This window comes from Sphaeramia orbicularis, chromosome 20 (genome assembly GCF_902148855.1).
Source record: "Sphaeramia orbicularis chromosome 20, fSphaOr1.1, whole genome shotgun sequence".
NCBI classification, from domain to species: Eukaryota; Metazoa; Chordata; class Actinopteri; order Kurtiformes; family Apogonidae; genus Sphaeramia; species Sphaeramia orbicularis.
This window is the reverse complement of record NC_043976.1, coordinates 18453223-18477957: the sequence shown is the minus strand read 5'-3', so window position 1 is coordinate 18477957 and position 24735 is coordinate 18453223. Positions and strand designations below refer to the sequence as shown.

The 24735-nt window shown below is 35.8% G+C and overlaps 1 protein-coding gene across 1 annotated transcript in view; it reads left to right on the top strand.

The window, feature by feature from the left end:
• The first annotated feature begins 2986 nt into the window (after positions 1–2986).
• Positions 2987–24735, top strand: part of LOC115410978 (myosin-IIIa-like) — a 205774-nt gene continuing 184025 nt past the window's right edge. The window contains 3 exon segments of the mRNA XM_030122843.1: positions 2987–3217; positions 5461–5644; positions 10526–10660. Coding sequence (XP_029978703.1) covers positions 3174–3217; positions 5461–5644; positions 10526–10660 — 363 coding nt within the window. The 5' untranslated portion in view covers positions 2987–3173.

Sequence of the window (24735 nt, the reverse complement as noted above, 5' to 3'; positions counted from 1 at the left end):
GTGTTTTAACGGTAAAGAAAGTAACTTATCCTTGTGTGTTTTTGTACTGTCTAATTTGTATATCTGTTAGTTGGGGACGTGTGTTACTAGTTTGCTAGTATTATTTCTTTGAATCAGCATATGAACTGTTTGATTGTGGTCTTTCATTAGATAACGTTATTTAGTTGGTGACTGTGTGTTGCTAGCTCGCTAACATATCTTGTCAGGGTGTAAAGTAGCTAACTGTCCATGTATGCTTAGTGGATGGAGGAAGTGGTGTGCCAGTAGTTTTATTTATTTATTTATCTATTTATTTATTTATTTTTGGAGTTGGACGTGACCATATTTGGACAGAAAAGGTTCAACTATGAGAGCCAAGGGGTCAAACGTGAGCTAATGCTAAATGCTAGCGTACTGGTTCAGTAAAATGATAAACATTAAGCTTTTTTTCACAAAGTGATTCTGTCCAACCAGTTAGTAACTCATCCTTGTGTGTTTTTGTACGGTTTAATCTGTATATCTGTTAGTTGGGGACATGTGTGTTACTAGTTTAGTATTATTTCTTTGAATCAGCATATGAACTGTCTGATTGTGGTCTTTCATTAGATAATGTTATTTAGTCAGTGATTGTGTGTTGCTAGCTAGCTAACATATCTTGTCAGGGTGTAAAGTAGCTAACTGTCCGTGTACGCTGACTGGATGGAAGAACTGTGGCTAATGGTATTTTTTTATTTATTCATTCACTTATTCATTTATTTATTTTTTGAGTTGGAAGTGACCATATTTGGACTGAAAAGGTTCAACGATGAGACCCAAGGGGTCAAAGGTGAGTTAATGCTAAATGCTAGCGTACTGGTTCAGTAAAATGATAAACATTTAGCTTTGTTTCACAAAGTGATTCTTTCCAACCAGTTAGTAAGTCATCCTTGTGTGTTTTTGTATGGTTTAATCTGTATATCTGTTAGTTGGGGACACGTGTGTTACTAGTTTGCTAGTACTATTTCCTTGAATCAGCATATGAACTGTTTGTGGTCCTTCATTAGATAATGCTATTTAGTCGGTGACTGTGTGTTGCTAGCTAGCTAACATATCTTGTCAGGGTGTAAAGTAGCTAACTGTCAATGTATGCTTAGTGGATGGAAGAACTGTGGCCAATAGTATTTTTATTTATTTATTTTTGGAGTTGGACGTGACCATATTTGGACAGAAGAGGTTAAACTATAAGAGCCAAGGGGTCAAATATGAGCTAATGCTAAATGCTAGCTTACTGGTTCAGTAAAATGATAAACATCAAGCTTTGTTTCACAAAGTGATTCAGTCCAACCAGTTACTTACAACCATCCAGAACCATTTGATAATTGGACATTCGAACAATATATCAGAGTACCATTATCATTTTGACATTTCCAGCACAATGAGTTATTCATCAGGCCTAATCTAGTCAGTCTTACAGGAGCCCAATAATATCTTTGTACTATCTTATATTGTGTAAATTTGCCTTTACCTTCCCTTAAGAATTTTCCACATTGTGAATTTATTTTCATCCGTTCCTCATTCCCTAAAACAACCCCAATGTCTTTTTCCTATAAAACTTTTAAATTGTTCAGATCAGAACTGAGTGCGTAGTTCACTTTTCTATAAAATATTGAGGCTCTGCGATGGTGAGGTGGTAAAACCAAATACTCCAAAAATATGGCTGTCTAATAATGTTTTATTTAATAATAATAATAAAAAAAAGTCCAAGTCCAGATGAGTAAAGACACAATAAGCCTTTTGTTTGATGAAAGATCTTATTGATGGATGAAAAAAATAAAGATGGACCAGCAGCACTTTTTAGAGAGTCCAAATAAAATGAATGAAGCAGGAATGACTCCTGGAAAAATGTATTTACCAAATGACTGTAGAGAGCAGCTCAGTGTAAGTCTGTAGGACCAGAGCATTTTGGATATGGGTGTAAAAAAAAAAAAAAAAATCGATTCTGCAATATATTGTGATATTTCATTTCACAATACTGTATCGATATTAAAAAGTACTGTATCGATATTTTTATGTAGATATTGTGGAGGTTCATTAATGTTTTTCTTTTTCTTTTTTGTTTATATTTGATCATAGTTTCATAACATTTTATTAAATAATGGTTATTTGAAGCATCCTAAAAGCACTTTTTACTATCTGAGAAGCAGATGGTAGTTCCTTTGTTAGGACTGCACAAAAATACTGTTATGATGTTAGTTCTGAACTAATAGAATATGAACATTTGAACAGCATCTTAAACTGTAATGTCTGTAAAACAGAATTTCAGTTTGAACACAGGAGCATTTTGTGATATAGCATTAGAGCCTGTTGTGATCAAATAAAAATGTGTTTAGTATTTGTGCATATTTCTGCTGTAATTCAATTCTTCAAGGAAATAATCATTTAAAAAAAAAAAAAAAATTAAAAAATTGCCTTTTTTTAACAGTATCATGATACATCGTGATATATCGTATCCAGATCCTAGTATTGTGGTTTGTATGGTATCGCCAGATTATTGTCAATACACAGCCCTAATTTTGGAGCCAACCCCAGTGGTCATAAATGGTATTACACCTTGAAGCTGTTGATGTTTTGCTCACTGTGATTTGCATTGCATTGTCAGTTCACAGGCTTGTTCTGAATGTGGATTAGACAGGAAATTACATTTATTGAATATTTTTTTTAATGGTTGAAGAGTCAGTAAAAATGCTTAGTTTAAGGGGAGACTTTTCAAGCCGTAAAAGACACCTTGTTTTAGGTGCTGGATGAAAACTAACACCTTCACACAGTCATAATGCATGTATATGAATATTCCAAAATTGACCACTCATAACAAAAAAGAAGAATAGCCCTTTGGAGTGCTGTGCTCTTAAGGCCTAACCAGCTTTCCTTTGTGTATGAATGGGCGTCTATATGGGGAAAGGCTCACACTGCAGCAGCGGCTAAATCCTGCTAATCCCAGCGTTTCTCCTACCACTTAGAGACAGTTTCCAATGGCAGCCCAGGAGAATTGCTCGTGAGATTAGCTGGAGTTAGCTCCTCCTCTGTGGTTTACACTCACAGCCAGGCTAGCCTGCATGTGTTTTCATGCTAACCTTTTGCACAGAAATGGATTTATTGCATTTCAAAATGCCCCTCGCCTTATTTAGAGAACAATGTAAGTTTTTTCTGCTTTTAGTATGTGTGTAGATGATCACTTTTTGACAGATTTTGATAACAAAGTGTAAGTGCAGAAAGAGATCTAGTCTTTGGGGTGTATGACAGCTGTGTTTAGAGGAGTTTGACTAGAGTTTAATGTTGATTTCTTTTGTGTCATTGTAACTGTCATTACAATCTAAACAATACTATAACCAAACATGCAAAAAGAGAAGCTCCTGCCAATGAAGTAATTAATATGAACATAATCAACAAATATAATAATGTAACTGTATGGTTTGCTGTGACTTTATTTATTTTAAAGCAAAGGGATGTTGTGTTTCTTCCTCCTGTTGAATACACTATAACCTGTTTTTAGCGTTGTTTTTGTAGTGACTGAATGAATGTCATTGCAGTAGTCAAAATGCCAGCACAGGAGACTGATGTTGGATTTTAGATTAAATATACAGTAAAAAACACTCCATCTTTCATTTGATTTAGTCAGTAATACTGCAGTGTTTTCCAACAACTGTACAAACGTTAAATGCTAAATGGTTCCTAAACATGTGTAGCTCCTTGACATGTGAGCATTTTATTGTAGATGATTAGATTTGATACATACTTAGTTTGATAGTTAATAAGAAAGCTCATCTCATCATCACATGTTTCTGATTTTGAGTGGAATGTTATTGCTATTTACAGTTATTTAAAAGTGTATACTTAGTTGTTTCGTGTCACTGTAATAATACTGTCAAAAAAAGGTGTTTGACTAATGCCTATATATATTGTGTAGATTTGTAATTATTTTTGATGAAACTGATGAAATATGTTTTTTTTTACAAAGTTAAAGCTACAAATGGGCAAAAAAAAAAGTATACATCACAGGGATAAACTAGGGTGAACTGAACAACATTAAACTGTAGATTGAAGTAGTTTAGTTTACTCCAATACCCATTAGCTGCAGCTTTTCCACAAATATAGCACTTGAGGTCTACAAAATATATTCATTCATTTCATCTTCTGGACCCGCTTTCCTCCAAGGGTCACAGGGACAAAATATATTACCCATCAAAAACATTACAAAATACACAGGACAATGACATTATAAAATAAAAAACAATACCATGACAAAACAACACAAACTCTTGCCAATGTAATGATTTACATCTGTTTTAGTTTCAGTTTATTTAAAATATGCAACAAAATGAAGTAATGCTACTTCAGTTCTTAGAAATAAAACAGATTGTAAGAAAACATGAAAAACTTATACATATAGATGAAAAGAAATGTCTTTATTTGTATATTTCAAAAGGAGTGGGAGGAAGTATAAGTTATTTAATCTCACCCCTTCTCCTATGAGCATAAGACTAATGTAATCATCAGTGATTTGTTGTGACGTTATGTATTTTATGTCTCAAAGCAAAGGTAGTTGTTTTTCTTCCTCTTGTTGCATACACCCTATTACCAACTTTTTAGTTGTGTTTTTATGGTGATTGAATGAATGTCTTTGCAATAGTCAAAATGCCAACATAGAAGACTGATGCTGGAGTTTAGGCAAAGTACACAGTGCAAAACACTCCATCCTTCACTTTATTTATTCAGTAATACTGCCTTTTTATAGATGACTACCTCCATTATGCACACATGTACTATATGCCATCATTTTAACTGAAAAATGATCCTCAAACTGCAAAAATAAAGCCATTATGCATGCATCTTATTACAAATGGATGCACTTACTCATTTAATTTTGGCACTTATTTCATGGAGGTTCAGTATTACTTAATATTAACAAGCATATCTTCATCAGAGTTTTTCAGATTAAGCTTTTCAGTTCCTGACTAATAATAGCCTCGATTTCAGCATCACATCCTGCTCTAAAAAAGTCACAATATACAGTGTAATCCCCCTGGTATCATCTATCTGTATATAGCAGCTAAACAGAGCGTATTAGCAGCAACATGATCGGAGGTACTAAAAATAACTACATACCTTTGTCAACATATTTATGTTGTTTTGAAATATTTATGAGCCCTTGTAGAAAAACACTGTGTTAAACGCACTGGATTGAGTATGTTACTACTCCCTCTTGTGTACTTATACCTGGTACTCAGCGTAAACATGCTGTAAAGACTGCAAGGCATGGATCCAACACATCACACGTTTTTATTTGATAATCTTTGTAGTCTCCATAAGCTTAACAGTGACTAAGACATTTATTAAGTTCTCACAGTGATTAATAACAGCATAAGAAGCACACTGACCTGTGTACACTGCAGCTCATGTACACAATGTTTTCACCTTGATGACCCGTGTGTTCTTTCCTCTCAGGAGATCTCTCCTGAAGATGTTTCCACAATCAGGGAAATCGATTGTCTTTGACAACTTTCCGGATCCCACTGACACCTGGGAAATCATCGAGACAATCGGAAAAGGCACCTACGGTAAAGTCTACAAGGTGCTTAACAAACTAGATGGAAGCAAAGCAGCTGTGAAAATCTTGGATCCCATTCATGTAAGTTATGTTTCCTCTATGGAATATCCATATGCATTGAAAGTAGAGCTGCAGCTATTGATTATTTTTCTAATCGATTAATCTATCGATTATTTTCTTTGATTCAATTCCATTTTATGAAACGATTATTTGAATGGGCAAAAAAATTATAAAAAATGTGGAAAAAAGACATGTCTGAAAGTGACGACAAAGTATACAAGTAAAAGGATATATATATATATATATATATATATATATATATATATATATATATATATATATATAAATATACATATATATATAGAAATAAAACAACAGTATAAAGGTATATGTAAAAATATCATTATAGATCAACAACAAACAAGTCAAATGACACCTACAAACAACATGTGCACTGCAGTCTTCAACACATTTGTATACAACTTAAGATGGAACTAACATACAATGGAAAAAAATAAATTCTAATGATTGTGTGAAAGCTTAAAAGTTTAAAGCAATAAGTGATGGTTCCAATGCACAGAGAAGCACAGAGAGCGCAGACCTACACCAAGGCAGATTAGTCCCCCCCCCCCCCCCCCCCCCCCCCCCCCCCCCATCACCATCAAAATTTTTATTATTTGTTCCATCTGCGAGTATCAACATTTCCTGAAAATTTCATCCAAATCCATCCATAACTTTTTGAGTTATCTTGCAAACAAACAGACAGACAGACAGATAAACCCTGAAGAAAACATCATATATCTTTCTCTCTCTCTCTCTCTCTCTCTCTCTCTCTCTCTCTCTCTACATATATATATATATATATATATATATATATATATATATATATATATATATATCAGTGGCAGCTGCTCGTCTTTCAGAGAGGGGAAGCTCACTGTCGGCTTACATAATAAAAAAGTCAAGTTATTTAAACATAAATTCGGCCCTCCGTTCCTTTTTAAGAAAATGGTCAGTGACCTTATCGTACCAAGTAAACAAGAAAACGTTGAAATTATCTTAAATTGAAACAAGGAAGTACAATGAGTGTGTTTTATTTACAGTGCAAGAAATGAACAAGTCATTTCGTAGTGGTTTCTCTCTTGATTTCACAGCAGAATGCGCGACGGTATTAAACTGAACTCTGTCAAGTGAAGTAGTATATCTCAAAATAGCTGTCAATCAAACGGGATTAAGCCTTTCAACTGATCCTCCAATCAGCACGTGGAAGCCCGGCATCCAGCCAGGCCGAGGTCCGCCCACAGCTCCATTCACCCCCAGAGACACCGAGCGTCCGGGGGCGGGACAAGATCGTGGCATTTATCCAATTACTGACCAGTTTTGAGGCAATGAAAAAAAACGGTTCCACTCAGTCCTATTGAAGTGCATGGATGCTGAGCGTCTACGAGTAAATGCACTGAGCAGAGATCATATGAGAAAACAGTGCAACGGGAATGTATGAGAAGTGAACAACAACAAGTTCGTTGATTTGTGATAAAGCTGATTCTGAACGAACTCGTCTGTGAGATGAACATGTTCTAACACATTTGTAGTCAATGAAAAGTCAACACAACCGTACATATTTAACCATTTAATTTTCGTAATTTTAGGGGAAGCCGAGCTTCCCTTGCAGTCTACCAGAGGCCTGGGAGCCTGAGGGTTCTGCACAGGATCCTAGCTGTTCCTAGGATTGCGCTCTTTTGGACAGAGATCTCTGATGTTGTTCCTGGTATCTGATGGTTCCGTCCTCTCAGCTTGGGGGTCACTGCCCCTAGTGCCCCAATCACTACTGGTATCACTGTTGCCTTCACACCCCACATTTCTATTTCCTCTTTCAGCCCTTGGTATTTCTCGAGCTTCTCCTGCTCTTTCTTTCTGATGTTGCTATCACTTGGGATTGCTACATCTATCACTACCACTGTCTTCCGATGTTTATCCACCACCACTATTCTATTCTATTCTATTCTATTCTATTCTATTCTATTCTATTCTATTCTATTCTATTCTATTCTATTCTATTCTGCCTTTTTGCCCTCATCTCTTCTGTCTATGCTCCATGATTTTGTATTGATGGCATCATGTGCATCACAATAAGTGTCCATGTGAAACACAACAGTGGAACCAATGTTTAGCGGCAGCAAAATTAAGAAAATAAAGCCTCAATTCAGAAAAATTATAATTTTATTTGATTTTTAATTGACTTGAGTTGATTAAACAATTAATCGTTTCGGCTCTAATTAAAAGTTTGCAATAAAAGTTGGTATGTTTTTACTTTAGCTCTCACTCAGTGCCATATAGAAGCTGTAGTCTGTGCTTGTTAAAGCAGCTGAAGGCCTGTGGGGTGTTTATGCTCCTGGCATAAGGATGACATGAGTCCCCTGACTCATGGTCCTAAACCTGTCACATTTATAAAACCTCTATTTAAGAGTTCAAGACTCCTCCCAGATTATATCAGACAAAACATTTTTTATGTAGCATGTACCTTCATCTCTACACCTGATGATTTGCTCTCTGTGTTTTAGTGTTTCTGTAAATTTCCCCTTCCACTCAAGCCTGTCTTTACTAAAAGGATGGGCCAACATATTTTTACCAACAAATCTTCTGACTGCAACACCCTTATTCTACAGGCTGAGATGACCTGGCGTATATATATATATATATATATATATATATATATATATATATATATATATATATATATATATATATATATGAAAATGTTTGATAGATAGATAGATAGATAGATAGATAGATAGATAGATAGATAGATAGATAGATAGATAGATAGATAGATAGATAGATAGATAGATAGATAGATAGATAGATAGATAGATAGATGATTCGTTCATTGTCAGTAGAATCTGTCAGGTCACTATAGATCCTTGACGTGGCTTTAGACCTGAACTTTGACATGCTAATGGATTGTTACTCTGGGCACTGCTCATCCTTTAAGGACGCAGTGACAGAAATATACTAGAGGTGTGTGTCTTCACAGGCTTCACAATTCAAAGTGATTACAAGTCACCCTGCACAACAATTCTTTGTACATCACAATTTATCATCACATGGTTACTTCTCCATTCAGACAGTCAGATAAATGTGAACTCAGTTTTATTTAGTGACAAATTTTCAAATATTATAGTGTAATGGTTTCATATTTTAATACCAGTATGTGTGTATCTGCCTATTTTACAAAAACAAAACATAAATCAAACAGTCAATTAGACAGATAGCATGTTTCTGCCATTTATTGTCCACTATTGTTACTGATTTTTGATATAACTATAAAAGAAGTTAAAAATAAATCTTTATAGTTTCTGTTTCTCTCTTGATTCTGTTTTAAACTAAAGAACTGTAATGAAACACGTACATTAGTTTCATTTGTTCTATCTGTGTGTCCTGCACAGACTGATCAGCTAATACTTGTGTTGTCTGTTTTGAAGGTATATAATGAACTCTATGGCTTATTTAGCAGCTATAATGAAGACCATTTTCATCTATTAAATCAAGTCTTTGTGTTAATAAAAGTCTCATTAGTCTTTTCTGAGTGTTACTGTTTCTCATTATTGAGAAATGATTATCTACAGACCACTAGTCTGCGAGGACCATCATCAGCATCATTTTAATCAGCGGCTGATGACTTAATGTGTACCTACATACTCTAGAAGTCCAGAGAAAAGATGTATTCAAGGAGAACACACAAGATGGTTCCTTTAAGTCACTTGAATTGTATAAATATTTCTGCTTCAGACATGAAAACCAGACCACCCTGGGGGTCAGGGTCCCACATGGGCATTGCAGAAGAACTCTGAGGGTCAACATATTCTTTAAAGCTTCAATGTTACTGTTGAAGTCATTACAGGATGTGATACAGCAACTGTGTAACTTTCAAATACTAAATAAACATATGTTGCTCCATGACATGCGAACTTTTTGCTGTAAATGTTTAGATATGATGCACATTTTGACGAGATAGACATTAAGAAAGCCTCTCATCTATTTTTTTATGTATTTTGAGATAAAACATCAGCAACACAACAATGTTAAACTGACAAACCTGTAAAAATGTACACATCTGTGATAAATGTTGATGAACTGAACAATATAAAACGAAGGTTTGAGGTAATTCAGTTCATTATGATATCCAGTAGCTACAGGATTGTCAGAGCTATTTGGGTGGCCATGGCTCAGGAGGTAGATCGTCCAATAACCAAAGGGTTGGCATGTGCCATTGTGTCCTTGGGCAAGACGCTTCACCCACTTTGCCTCTGTATGAATGTTCGGTGGTGGTAGGAGGGGCTGTTTGGTGCGAATTGACAGCCACGCTTCTGTCAGCCTACCCCAGGCAATGTAAAAATGTAGTTTACCACCACCAGAGTAAGAATGTGAGAGTGAATAACAATTAATAATTATCAATAATGTAAATTTGGGTGCCTTGAAAAGTGCTATAGAAATCTAATCCATTATTATTATTATTATTATTATTATTATTATTATTATTATTATTATTATTATTATTATTATTATTATATGTCTACAAAATATTTTACATATCAAAAACTTTAGAAAATACTCAAGACAAAGGCATTACAATCTAAAAAAAAATACCTTGACAAAACATGCAAACAAAATGAGCAAATAATGAACATGTAATAATTAGCTTCTATGTAATCCGTTTTGCAAATTACAAATGTCAAAATCTTATGTAAACTGTGTCATTGCAGCAGTTTGGCGAATGGGCTGCTGTGTTGTAGTGGTAAATTTTGGCAAATTTCTGTGATTGAGTATACATTCTGTTTAAAAAAGACAACTTATATTTCCTATATCTGATTTTTTTGTACATAACATATGACTGAATCAGTTTATCTGCTGCAAAATATGTCATTTTTGAGCACAAACTGATCTTTGCCCTTATTTTTGCAGGATATCGATGAGGAAATTGAAGCAGAATACAACATCCTCAAAGCTCTTTCAGACCACGCCAATGTAGTCAAATTCTACGGCATGTACTACAAGAAGGACGTCAAATGTGGGGATCAGTTGTGGCTTGTACTGGAGGTAAGTGTGCATGTTACAGCTGACTAGAAAACCCACTGCACTGTTATCACAGCCCACGTATTTGACTGAAACCTTAGGTAGCATTTGCCTATATGTGGTCATAACGTGCAGACAAACCAGCATGTCTCGCCAGGTAATATATACCGTGCAGACCAAATCTGTCCAGGGATTATGTAACAGTTTAAGCCACCACGGGTAGTCTAGGCGTTTACTTATAGGCCACCTGGGGGATTTGGTCTCAGGCTAGTTAGCATCATGGATGAGATGAGGGTGGGGGTTAGCTCTGGTGTCGTGGGTTGCCCTGCTGATTGAAGCAGAGCAGGGATTTCTGTTTGCGGGGGCTGTCTCAGTGAATTAGTGTATACACCTGGCACACTGGAGCCGCATGACATGGCCTGTACTGAAAATCTGCTGAAAGAGCTGAAAGGATTTTTGTTCTTTAATATTTTGTCTTTTCTTTTTTGTTTGTTTTTTGATGCAAAGAAGCTCGAGAAGTGCTGGTCCTTTGCAGATTTTGTATGAGGTTATACCTTTAATTTCCACTGTTGCAAATTTGAATCAAACTGTTTCCATTTCAGAATAACATATATATTCCCTCAATGCCGGTTTGGGCATATTCAATATGTAGTTAGAATACTGAAAATAATTTTGTGGCATCAATAAAACCATCTCCATCTCCCAAGAAAGACATGGAAAATCTGTTTAGTACTTTTTTATTACTATTGACCATTATGTGTCTTGTCGCAAATTTGCATCATATCCAAATTTCTATGTATTTTACCATTTTATGTGATATAGTCAAAATTAGCATCAGCCTGAAAGCAAAAGCACTGTTTATTTGTTAATGTACTATAAATTCAGGCATTAAGGGGTTAAATACATTCAGATTAAAAACTATCCTCTCAAGATAATCTGGATTTGAGTAGCTTCTTGAAGTCAATGTTCAGATGTGAATTTGTGATAATTTATATTATAAGGTTCAAGGAGACCTTGCCACTTTCTGTCTAAAAAACCTTTGCCTCAAGCTCCCCACTTCTCAGCTTTTCATATTTCATTTCTCGCTGTAACCCTTTTGAAATGTCAAGATACAGACAAACATGTAATGGAGGTCAACCTGAGAGGGTTGTTCACAGCAGCAGACACAGCTTTGCTTTGCCTTTTGACTTTGTGAGCATATAATTTGTGTTCTGGCTTTGATAGAAAGAAGTCAGAACCAGCACACATCTGGTAAATATGGTCAGTAAACTTGACAAGGTTTGAAAAGAACAAAAGCAGGTAAAGTATTTGTCGTTTTTGGTGTGTAATGACAATTTCAGAACAAGTTCCATGGCTTTTCGGATAAAAATGTATTTCATTTAGTCAGTTATTCAGTTAATCCAATTTGTCACAAACAACTACAAATATTTGATTGATTGGCATGAGATTTTTTTATTTATTTGGACAGGCATTGGAGCAAAATTAATAGTATCTCTTTTGCCTGAGCTGGTTTTATGAATTGGTTCTAGTCAATGTGAGTGTGCAGACATATGTAAATGGTATTCTGAGCATGTCAACATCAGTAATATGCTTTCTGGTAATAGTTAATATCAAACCACACATATTGGACATTAATTAGCCACTTGTTAGGGTAAATATTATAAACATAAGCATAAAGTACTTATTAATACATCATTATGTATGGACATATTCTACGAGTGCTAGGCCATTAACTAACCCTTAGGCCCTATTAGCATTTATTGACAGTAAATAAGGATGTTATTGTTGAATTATAGTACCTCCTAAGCCCATGCCTACGTAATCCTATTACAACTGTATTTCATGTTCCATACTTAACCGGCAGTTAGTAGGTTAGTGGGGAAAACTGTAAGCTAACACCATAAGAAGTGTTTCATAACTAATAAAGAGTCAGTATGGTAGGAAGTAGGTAGTTAATAAAACCTTTAATAAAAAGTGTTAGACTCATTTCAACACAATGTACAATCAATTTTATCCCTTCATATATCAACTAGAACCAATACAAAACCTATTAAAAGACAAATAACAAATGGAAGATAGAAAGATACAGAAAAAATACACTCAAAAGGTTCAGAAATGGGAGAATTTTCCTTCTTTTAATACACTGAAATGAGTTAGTGTCTCTGTTGTCCTGGGCTGATTAAATCGAGTGTCCATATTTCTGTAATCCAAGCTCAGCGGGCATCAACAGTGTTATGCTAAGCCAGTAGATAGTTTTCACCTCTCCAGCTTGTGTTTCCTTCCCTTTTCATCACTGTCCTTCCTCATGACCTTTGTAAAGGACCCTACAATTGCTTTGCTTGGATATCAAGTACGGTCTAAGATGCTGAATAATCCGACCAAACACTGCGCTGCAGGAGAACAGAACACCTGATCAGTCGGTTCTTAGATGGTTAATAATGTATACTGCTTTTGGCAATCAGGTCTTGATTCATGTGAGGAAATATACAAATCTGGTTGTTAGTGGAGTTCACATATTTTAGTTACTTTGTTTACCCGCTGTTTCCTGCGTGCTTTGCATTTCAATTTTGTACATTTTCCTTGCAAAACTCTGCAGTCAGGAGTCCAAATGTGGTAGCTAATCCTGAGGCTGAAATCAGTGCTGACAGTTGCTGCTGGCTGTGTGTATGTGTGTAAAGTAGATGCACACAGGGATTTAGCAGTGAAGAGACAGGAAAGCAGGCTGTGAGGTGGTCATTCACCATGGTTACTGTCCCTGCTTTCTGAACTGTAATTTTCCATCCTTTAGCTCAGCTAAGAGGAGCCTTTCTTTGCTCCTCGCTGACAGCCGACTGCTCATAATGAACTGAATTCATACAAATTGCATCCTCTACTTTGTTAGCCCGTCATTGGGGTCCGTGAGCTTTTGGCTCGCCTTCTGTAGTGTGCTCCTTTATGAGAGCAGATGTGGGCAGAGATGAGCAAGCTTTCATGTATGACATCCTAATTTTGCTCCCAGCGAGTTTAAAAATACTTCAAAGATACCGATGATGGGGCGACTGTTATTTCCTAATTCTAAATAAAAGCCTTGGTTGCGCATTTCATTTGCGAAGTCTGAAGAATGAAGGCCGATGATTTCTCCAGCCTTTAAAAGGTCATCCTTTAGAGATATATTTCAACTTCCATTATACTAAATGAAAAGTCACTGTGTCCTGCTGCTAAATTGAAATTGCATTCTTCTTTACCCACATTGCATTTTGAGTTCTAAATTAAATACGGCAGTTTTAAAGCTAATATAACTGGTACTTTTACTCCTGCTGCCACAATGTTAATAATGCTTGTATTACAGAGTAACTATACCACAGAAAAGCAGCTTCCTCCATTTGGAGTCAGAACAGCTGGTTGCTTTCATATACAGCACAAAATAGTTAAAAAGTAAAAAAAAAAAAAAAAAAAAAAGAAAGGGCAATTTCGACACCATGATATCCTCCATTGTTTTTGCCAGAAGTGACCATATTTTGACAATAAGGTGGAGCTAGAGAAGAATGACAGGTCAGATGTAAAACATTTCATAGAACATACAGTAAATATAAAAAAATAAATATATTTGACTATCTTGTTAAACTATAGTAGAGCCTTACATCAGGAACAAATATGTTATATTTACAAAAAATAAAAGCTCCAAATTCAAAGTTAGCTGTTAAATACAACTGCTAATCTACTAGACCATAATGACTCCTGGAAAAAATACTTGCTTAGTAGCCTATTTCTAGAGAGAAATTCAAAGAAATTCACTATTTTTGTAGCCAGCATTTTACACTCAAAGGCCCGTCCACATTCTTTTCTTAAGCTGTGACATAATTTATTGTTTCTGTGTTGAATTATTTTTATTACTCTGTATTCAGTATGCTGGAGGCCTGTGTCCCTGAGTTAGAAACAAAGATTGGCACTAGTTCATGTGAGCATGTTAGCTAACATTAGCTCCCACTGCTGTCAAGGGACAATTTGAGTCTCGGAACGATGTGAGTCATGCATCCGTAGAAGCATTTATCTCTGTCGGACATCTTTTACAACTCACCACGGCAACCTTGCTAGGACAAATCACTGTTGTATGAGTCAAATTATGAAAAAGTAGAGAGACTTTACCTTCAAGGAGTATCTGTCTAGCAATCAGAAGTGATTTCAAGAGTCAATTTCTATGCCCACTTTCGGTTTCTTTCACAGCTGAGAGCCTATTTAGCTGACAAATGTTTTGATCTAAATGTAAGAGAAACTGAGCAATGGAGGGTAATCACGGCTCTATGCCAACGATGAGACCTAGTAAGGTTGCCGTAGCGAGTCGTTTGTCCTAGCGAGGTTGCCGTAGCAAGTCGTAAAAGAGATAAATGTGACTACGCATGCGCGACTCACATTGTCCGGAGACTCAAATCGTCCCTTGACAGCATCTTCCAAAATAGATCTTTATGGATTCCCCAGATACCGAATATAATTACATGCTTTTACAAGATGTCTCCTTTGTTAGGCCTTTGTGTATGCTCTCCAGCTCAGAGGGAAGTTAATATAACAATGACTTATGTCAATACAGACCCATTTAGGCGACGGAGACAGAGAAGCAATGCAGTACTGCAAACAGTTCAGTAAACAATAAAGAGTATTTAAGACACTTGAACACTAAAGGAATCAATGTCAATTCAACTATGTGGAAAATAATTAGACCAGAACAGATCTTTGTCATTGTACAGGGTTATTTAAAAAGAATGAACGCATTCATTACGCATTGTTTTAATAAGGAAAAGCAACAGAAAACTCCATCCAAGTCACAAGTATTCTACTCACAATCAACTTTTATTTCCTGTCTTACAAGTATTCAATGTGGCCACCACCTGCAGCACGGACAACATCAATGCAATAAGAGAATTCCTCCCGGATGCGTATCAGCATATCGTGATCCACTGAGTTGATCGCTGTTGTTATCCGATGTTTAACCCTCCAGTATCCCGTCCAGCAAGGCCCTTACTAAGCACCAAGTGTGCCATTTTGGTACACTTGTGGAATAATGTCAAAAAATTTTTCATATACTTTGTTTTTAATTCTTTTACACTTTTTTCTATTTCATTAACTTGAGCTGTAAATAAAAACACCAAATACTAAATAATTGTCAGATTTTTAAACCCTTTAAATGCCGTGTTTGTAATGTAAACAAACCATTTTTTTGGATGAAAAAAAACACAAAAAATTATTTTTTTTCAATATACTACATAAAAAATGGATTACATATTATTTGATTTTTGCAGCCTGGCATATGTCAATGATTAACTCCAACACTGGTTAATTTGTATTATTACTTTTGGAGCTAGGTCAAATGTTTAAAAATACTAGCATCTGTCACCAAGTGTGCGTAAAATGCACACCTATAAATCAAACTATTAAATATTGTATATTGATTTATTTTCCCGCTCTAATTTGATTTTATTTTTGTAAATCAAGGTCAGCCCTAATCATACATATCAAATGTTAGAAATAGTGCGTTTTAGGCACACGTGGGAGACAGATGCTAGTCTTGTAATTTTCTTTTGTTTACAATGTGCAAATTTTAGTTGGTGGCCAGAATTTCAAAGATCATGATGAATGATGAAGTTTTTTAACACGAAGTGCAAAGTGTGCCTAAAAGGCACACCCGGATACCAGAGGGTTAAGGTCATTGAGGTTAGTGGGTAGCGGTGGAACATAAACGTGATCTTTTACGTATCCCCATAAGAAAAAAACACACATGGTAAATTCTGGGGATCTCACAGGCCAAGCACAAAGAGCAAGCTCTTGGGCCCCCTTCCGACCAGTCCATCGCTGGGGCACTTTTTCATTTAAAAAAGCTCAAACTTAGAAAACTCCTCTCTCAAATGGTCACTGACTCATTCTATGAAGATGCTTGAGAACTGAACCAATGCGTCATGAAATCAGTTCATTCTTTTTAAATAACCTTGTACACTGAAGTGCAGCTCATTTCAAGTCACCCATGTTTCATTTTCATTCAAAGACACTGTTGTTATAAATGACTTTCATTGGTTTTATTCAGTCATAATCCTATTGTGTCCATTTCCTGTCTCTGCAAGCCATGATCTACTGCAGGTAAAACACTAACAGTGGAACAATAGATCCTTATTAGTTAAATAAAGCAACTTAACCCCTTCTGATGGACTGGCTTTGTTTTCAAGCGGCAGTTGCTTCCCCTAGTTTAAAAGTTCAATATGTAAGATTCATGCGTATTCATGTTCAAAAGTTTCTTGTCATTATTTATGTTAGTCATGCTCCAATTCTAAGTGTTTTTATTCCTCTTTAGGCATAAAAAAAACAATGAGATTATTATCATTATTATTATTATTATTATTATTTTTTTTTTAATGAACCTATTTTTCATGGAGTTACAAAAATGTCCACTCATTTGGACACCATGTGTTTAATTTTTGAAGCAAAGAAACATGTATTTAAAATGTTATATCAGAAAGTGATAAACTGTGTGAAAACGATGAAATAAAAGCATTTTTGATGTAGCTAATCTGATGTTTTCATACCTTATATCATACATCCATTTCCTGTCTCTGCAAGCCATGATCTACTGCAGGTAAAACACTAACAGTGGAACAATAGATCCTTATTAGTTAAATAAAGCAACTTAACCCCTTCTGATGGACTGGCTTTGTTTTCAAGCGGCAGTTGCTTCCCCTAGTTTAAAAGTTCAATATGTAAGATTCATGCGTATTCATGTTCAAAAGTTTCTTGTCATTATTTATGTTAGTCCATGCTCCAATTCTAAGTGTTTTTATTCCTCTTTAGGCATAAAAAAAACAATGAGATTATTATCATTATTATTATTATTATTTTTTTTTTTAATGAACCTATTTTTCATGGAGTTACAAAAATGTCCACTCATTTGGACACCATGTGTTTAATTTTTGAAGCAAAGAAACATGTATTTAAAATGTAATATCAGAAAGTGATAAACTGTGTGAAAACGATGAAATAAAAGCATTTTTGATGTAGCTAATCTGATGTTTTCATACCTTATATCATACTCTAATACTAGTTCTTACTCACTTCATGGAGATAATATTAAAAAAAAAACTTTTTCTTTTAGAAAACTGTTAATTACAGTCTAATCACAATTAGCAATTGGTTTACACTCAATCATGTCACTGCAGATCAGGTTTATCAAGAAGTTACAGTAATGATATGAATTGCAGTATATGGGATGGCGCATAAGCGTCCACTGTTTTGGCTGATATGCAACTAAAACAACAAAACCCATGAATATACAAGAGAACAGCTGTGGAATAGCTGTCCACTGTAGTGACCAGTATGCATGAAAGGGTTAAATAATGATAAAGAAGATGTTGATTGAAGTTCAGGTTGTAGATTTTTCCAAAAATGTGGTCCACAATATTTTAGAGAATACTGACTGCCGGAAGTTCAGCAGTACGGACAATAAAATTTGCTTGAGTATCGTGTAGGATAATTATGAATAACCAAAGACAACATAAAAAAGTTCTGGAAAACTTTAGGAAGGACATGAGTTAAGGGAACATATTTGTACATGAAGACAGTCAACAACCAACCAGCTACAAGCATAAAACTGACACCAAAACAAACTATAAATAACCACGAGTGAGTGATATTATTACATATTACAGCTTTTAAAATAACCTCCCTTTATTCCCAGCCATAAATTGGTTGTAAATATTTTATCCTTTAATATGATATTTGAAAAATTAACTAAGAGACTCAACAATCAAAATCCAGAGAGATCAAGTTCCAGACTTACTGATAAAGCTCAATATGATCAACAAAGAAGTGCAGAAAGATATACGTGTACTCTGTGTATAGAATGAAAATCTGTATTTTTCTAGCAACAACTCACACATTTGTCATTTAAACCTGAATACTGACACTTTTGTTTTTCTTCTCCATTTGTATTCTTTTTGTCTGACAGCTTAAGAAAGTCAAAGATGAACCTCCGCTACTTGCGTTTACCCCCCATTAGTCTCTGTTCGGCCTCGCGCTGCCCTCTCACTGTCTCCTCTACAGTCATTAATTGACAATGAGGTTTAAAATGGTATTCCTTGTTCGGACTTTTCAATAAACGGCGCTGGAAAGTAGACACCGCCGCTATTGTGGCCGTGTAAACGATAAGGCCACAGTAACAAAGGGAGTGCTTTTCTCTGGAGACAGTCCAGCGTGTCACACACACCAAACACACGTGTCTATACAGTGCTTCAGACATAATTCAACCTCCTCTCTCTAATGATTGACAGTAACCAAACAATACTCATAACTGCAGGATATGGTACATTGGAGACTCCACTAAAAAGTCAGTATCTGTGCATTAACGGAGGCTGTGGTTTCTGAAGGGACAGCCTGGTCTGTTTCATCTTCATGTGTGTTTCATCCACTTCTTTGACCTGTCTTTGATCAACTCCTTTCATTAACATGACTAAACAAGCACCTGACCTCATTTGTAATGGAGAGTATCCTCCTCAATAGTCAATAGATTCCATTTATTCTTTGAAAATGTAGAGTCCGATGGAAATGATGTATGTATGATGTACATGCAGTTGTTGTTTTTTCATCTTAAGGCTTGTGTTCTGGTCAGTGTCTCTACTCCTAAAATAACATATAAGCCGTATTATTATTATTTTATCAAAAGTAATTTCGAATTGTTTGAAATATCAGTGAGAAAATTTATGGTGCAGCTTTTTCTGTAAGTGTCTCTACGTCGTTTCATTTATTTATTTTTTATTGAAAACTTGAAAACTAAAGGAGTTCCAAAGGCTTCTGCTTTGTTTGTCATACATCATATATTATGATATGATAATATCCTTTACAATCAAGGACACCATTTGAAACAAAGGCTGTGTTCTCTAGCGTGCTTTAATTTTATCTTTACAAATTTCCAGACTGTCAGGACCAACTTGTCACTTTTTATCTGGAATATTAAATGATCTTCTTTTGACATTCAGTTCTATCATACTATAACTGCAGCGCTGTAATACTACAGTCATTATTGGAAGAAGTTTTCTTTAAAAATGTTGTACACAAATCACCAAACACAAACCTCAAGCAGTAAATCTGGTTGTTCCTTTTATGGTTTTCATCCTGTAGATCTTTCATTCTTCATCTCAAATAATTAATGTTGATGTCGAGCATCGCTTTCAGGAAGCTGGATCTGTGGCTAAGGTGAGAGTGCTAACTTTAAGCCCAGTTAAATCTAGGGCACCGGACTTCTCATTAATATGGATTTGACTGTCTGCCCTGTGTAATTTAATGATGACAGGTGATATGGCAGCAGTGATATGCGCTGACATCAGGCACGGCTCATTGTCAGCGAGTGCTGTGTGCTGTCTGTGAAAAAGCCTCCATGGTATTCTCTGCTTAACTGCAGTTTGTCTGCACGTTTGATAGCAGAGCGAAGGAGCTTCAGCGCAGTGATTAAGCTCCCCATGTGGCAGCTGAGATACATGCCATCCATCCATGCAACAGCCCTTTGGGCTCCTGATGGATAGGTAGATTGATAGGCAGACAGAAAACAGAGCTTGGCACCGCACTGAAAGCTTATGCCATCACTTAGTCAAGGTCAAAAACCAGCTTCTCTCTTCAGCACCTGCTGGGTAACATTTCAAATCTTTTCCTGAATTTAAAGTGAGTCAGCAATCGCAATAACAGAACAGTAGAAGGGCTGTAGCATTTTTAAAACATATACTTTTACTCTATTTTAGGTCTCAAATGGAAACACACCCTTTATAGCTTCCTGTGGTTTGTTCAGTTAGTTCTGGTTTGTAGCAGAAAAACATCTGGTGATCAAACCCTGTGGAAATATGGTGAGATGACAAAACGCAGGACACAACTAAAATACCATAAGTCTGTTATAATGCTGCTCACCTGCCAGTCAGCAGTTTTTTATTTGAATAGCGCTGAAAACGGCAATATTTTCTTCTTCCTTGCCTCTCTGTAATGTATTACATCATATGTACAGCTGTTGACTGTTGTACTTTCAAATACAAGCAGCTCCATCACCTTCATGTGTCTTCTTGTTGATTCTAGGAAATTACAAAAAAGCATTAAATGTTAAACATCTAATGTTTTTGTATTAACATACCTACAAATGTTATAGTTTTAACTGGCTAGTGGTCTTGCATTATATTAAAAGCTTCTAATCACAAGCTAAAAAGCCATGAGTAATGTATACTGTATATTGAAGTAATCTTAATAGCTACTTTACCATAATATATATTTACTCAACTAATCTTTAAGCTTTGAAGATTTACACATGCTTCAGTACTTTGGAGTTGGTTTTATGAGTCTGTTTTGCGCTCAGAGTTGGTTATTACTATGCTAATGTCTGTTTCAGTTGCTTACATTCATAAAGGTACAGGTTTTTTTCCCATGAAAGCCCATGTCTTGAGTTCTTCATTCCATCTGCTTCTGTTGAAGTGTAACTGTGTGTAATCTAAGTTACCATTAACTTAAAAATGTTGGGTCATATCAATAAATAATGTATTCCTGGCAGAAAAAAAGCCTCCCAAAGAAAACACACAAGCTTGCACAAATTTTCCACCCTGAACTTATTTTCAGTTATAATTGTCATATTTTTGAATGTTGGGCAAAAGGGAAAAATGAGCCCGTTAATATTTTTGAATTAGGCTCCAACAGATACTTCACAGAGCTCCTTTAAGTTACTATTTAACTTTGTAAGCTAATATCACATCAGGCTCCATTAGAATCAAATAAAATGGCTTAAGTATATGTGACTAAATGTATTTATGCATAAACTCATTTGTAAACGTAATTTCTGTCACATCAGGCAGATTTTAACTGACAATTGTGGTGAAAATCCCATTGTGTACATTCTAATGCTATCAAATGTGCCTTACATTATTTTTTGTGATTAATGCTGCCTTCATGTACTGTCAGTAAGATTATCCTTTCCACTTGTGAATTCAAAATTACAAGTGTGTTGCGTTCAAGTGCTTTTGTTGGTATAGCGAAATGAAAAATGGCTGACACACAAGTCATTGTGACGTGTTAATTCATCTGCTACAGCATTTTTTTCTGTAAATTTTTTTTGCACATTGTGTATGCTATAAATGTGCAAAATCATCAGTTAACAGCAGCAGACCACTGATAAAACCATTGTTTATCATTCGTGATGAATCCCTCATTACTCTCCGCCATGTTGAAAAGGTCAAAGGTTATTTTCATCTCGGTAGCTCATGTATCAGCATTTTTTCACAGTTCTCCAGAGGAAAATACGACGTGCAAATTTTGAGTTCGTAACTATATCTATATTATAATACTGGAAGGTCTCAGAGCATGTGTGTGTGTGTGTGTGTGTGTGTGTCTGCATAGTTCTGAGAAATTGAGTCATTTTTAACTGGTCAATTTGGTACCTACAGTTCAGGAATGGTCCTGTCTCCACATTAAATATCTCGGCAAACAGCCACTGATGACCAAAACCATCTACTGAGCTAAAACATGTAATAACTTCTGATCCATTAATTCTATCAATACATGTAAAAAATTGTTGTAAAATACAGTTTGTCATCTTTTCATGGTCATCAGATATGACCCATTTGGACATTCAGAGGCTCCATAGTTACCGTGGAAACACCGTCATCTTCTAGAGCATTGATTCACCAGTAAAACCCATGCATTTGGATCAATGACAGTGGATGGAGACACTTGGTTTGTGTTAAATTAATGACATATTTTGTTGAAAAAGTCACTTTTTCTTCAGTTTTCTCTGTCTCTGTTATGATAACCATCAAATTTAATCTGAGCTTTTATGAACACCTACATGATCAGTAAATTAAATATAGGAAAATACCAGATGTTCACTGAAAAACAAACTACAGAGGATTATGTCGTAATAAATTGTGGGTTAATATGACCCATGGTTCCCAACGGGTGGACGCACTAGTTCACCATAATTCCCATACCAAATGAAGGCAGGATAAGAGGCATGATATACATCATCTGTTTGCTTGATGTATCGTTACCTCCGCCAGGAGGTATTGTGATCACTTTGCTTTGTGTGTTTGTTTGTTTGCGTGTTTGTTTGTTCGCAACTTTACGGGAAAACTATTTCAACCATCTTTACCAAAATTTTACCCACAGATAGGCCTAGGCCCTGGCACAAACCCATAAAATTTTGGGCCAAGTAGGCCAAAGTTCAAGGTCACAGCAAGGTCACAAAATCTCAAATTTTCCTATCTCTCATCGTTGAGCAGTTTTCAAAAATTCATAAAAAATTCAAAACGACTCCGATTAGCCTCCAATTTGATACAGCCATAGCTTATAACAATATCTTGTATCTGGCACAAAATTGTCCACATCCACTGTGGAATGTGGACTCTGTGGACATTTCAATTTAACACTGAAAATCCCATTCACAACACATTTTTCATTAGAACTCAACAAATATTGATTGGAATTTAATATAATTTGACATACACATGACTGGTACCAAGCTTCAACTTTTTCTGCTGTATGGAACAACCTTGAAACTGTTTAATTTTAAAAGAAATGGTTGATCCACACATGCACACCGTTTGGGGTGCTTGGCGGTTTGCGTTCTCTGAACACTTATTATTACATGTGAGACCCTTTTTTTAAAATGGTAGAACTGAATTGATGGATTTAACTGATGTGTTACCAATGTGGTGGAAAAATCTGTCAATAGAGTACACAAAAGTCAAAGCTGGTCTTACGTGTGAGTTTTATTCACCCCTTGCAAGGAGGACCCTTCTCTAACAAAAGCACAAAGCTAAAGTGTTTGAGGAAAAGGGGTTAGGAGGAGCACAGGCAGTGAGTTTTTATACACATTAGATATGGCATGACAGACATGATTCTTACAGAAATGGGGGCAAAGTTAAAGTCAGCTGACAAGTGGTCAAAACATCATGGAGCCATTATGAGATAGACAGGAGACGCTCAGGGTCCCTCTACCTAGCATGTGCGTCAGCGAGAGACAAAACACTCCATGTCCTTCTGCTGTACGATAGTTCAAGAATGTATTGTGACGTTAGATATGGATAGTGTAGGATGCTCTGTGCCACAAGTCAGCGTATTCACAGAGAGAATAGAAGAGGTGTAAAGTAAGAGACATAAAAGTTATATAATGATGTGAATATACCTAGTCAGATAGGAATCACACAAATGTCAGAAATGAGTGGCCGAAGTGACCTGGGTTTGACAGGTACATAAGTGACATATAATTTTACCACTACACCAAACACCACAGCCTGCTTATTTCTAATTCAAGCCTCCAATTCATAAATATGGACGGTATTTGTATTTGTAAATCATGAGGAATTTAATGCAAAAAGAGTAGAGAAAATGTCTTTATGGTTTACCTTTGCATTTACCTTAGATTAGTGTTTTTAATACTTTTTTTTTTTTAGATTATATCTGTCAATACAAAAATGGCAGGATCTGTGTTTACAAACAGAATTTATATTCAGATTCTGTACTCTCTTTGCTCCCAGCACAATGATTGACATCTCATAGCTTTTTCTTCTTATATACCTCTGGCATCTCCCAAAGAAAGGCCTAAATTAGGGGTTATTATTGTTGCCAAGGCAACCTAGTGGGTAATTTTCTGTAATTTTCAAAGGGGATTGCTATTGATGGTGGAGTCCATATCTAGACACAGAACACCACAAGAAAACACCAATAAACACATAGAAATGAAATCTTTTTTGCTGTGAGAAGACGGGGGACGTGCTGATTGCTGTATGTTCTGCACATAGTGTAAAATGTTCGTCTGTAAATGGTGTGTAATTTATGATAAATAAGGGGATGTACTTCATTTGAGGGTGATTTGTACGTGTTTAATATTTACCCTACTTAGTCATCACACTGCTGATTAAACACAGCACAAAAATGTACATTTTCTCCATGGGCACGATTTTCACCTCCCACTAAGCTGACTCTAGAGATTGACAGATTTGCCTTTTTTTCCCCCAACTGTGAAATCTCATGATCCAAACGCTTCACTCTGTACTGTTTAAGATGCCTCTGATTTCAGCATATTGTATAGACCCGGCTGTAAGTGCTGAGTCATGGCGAGT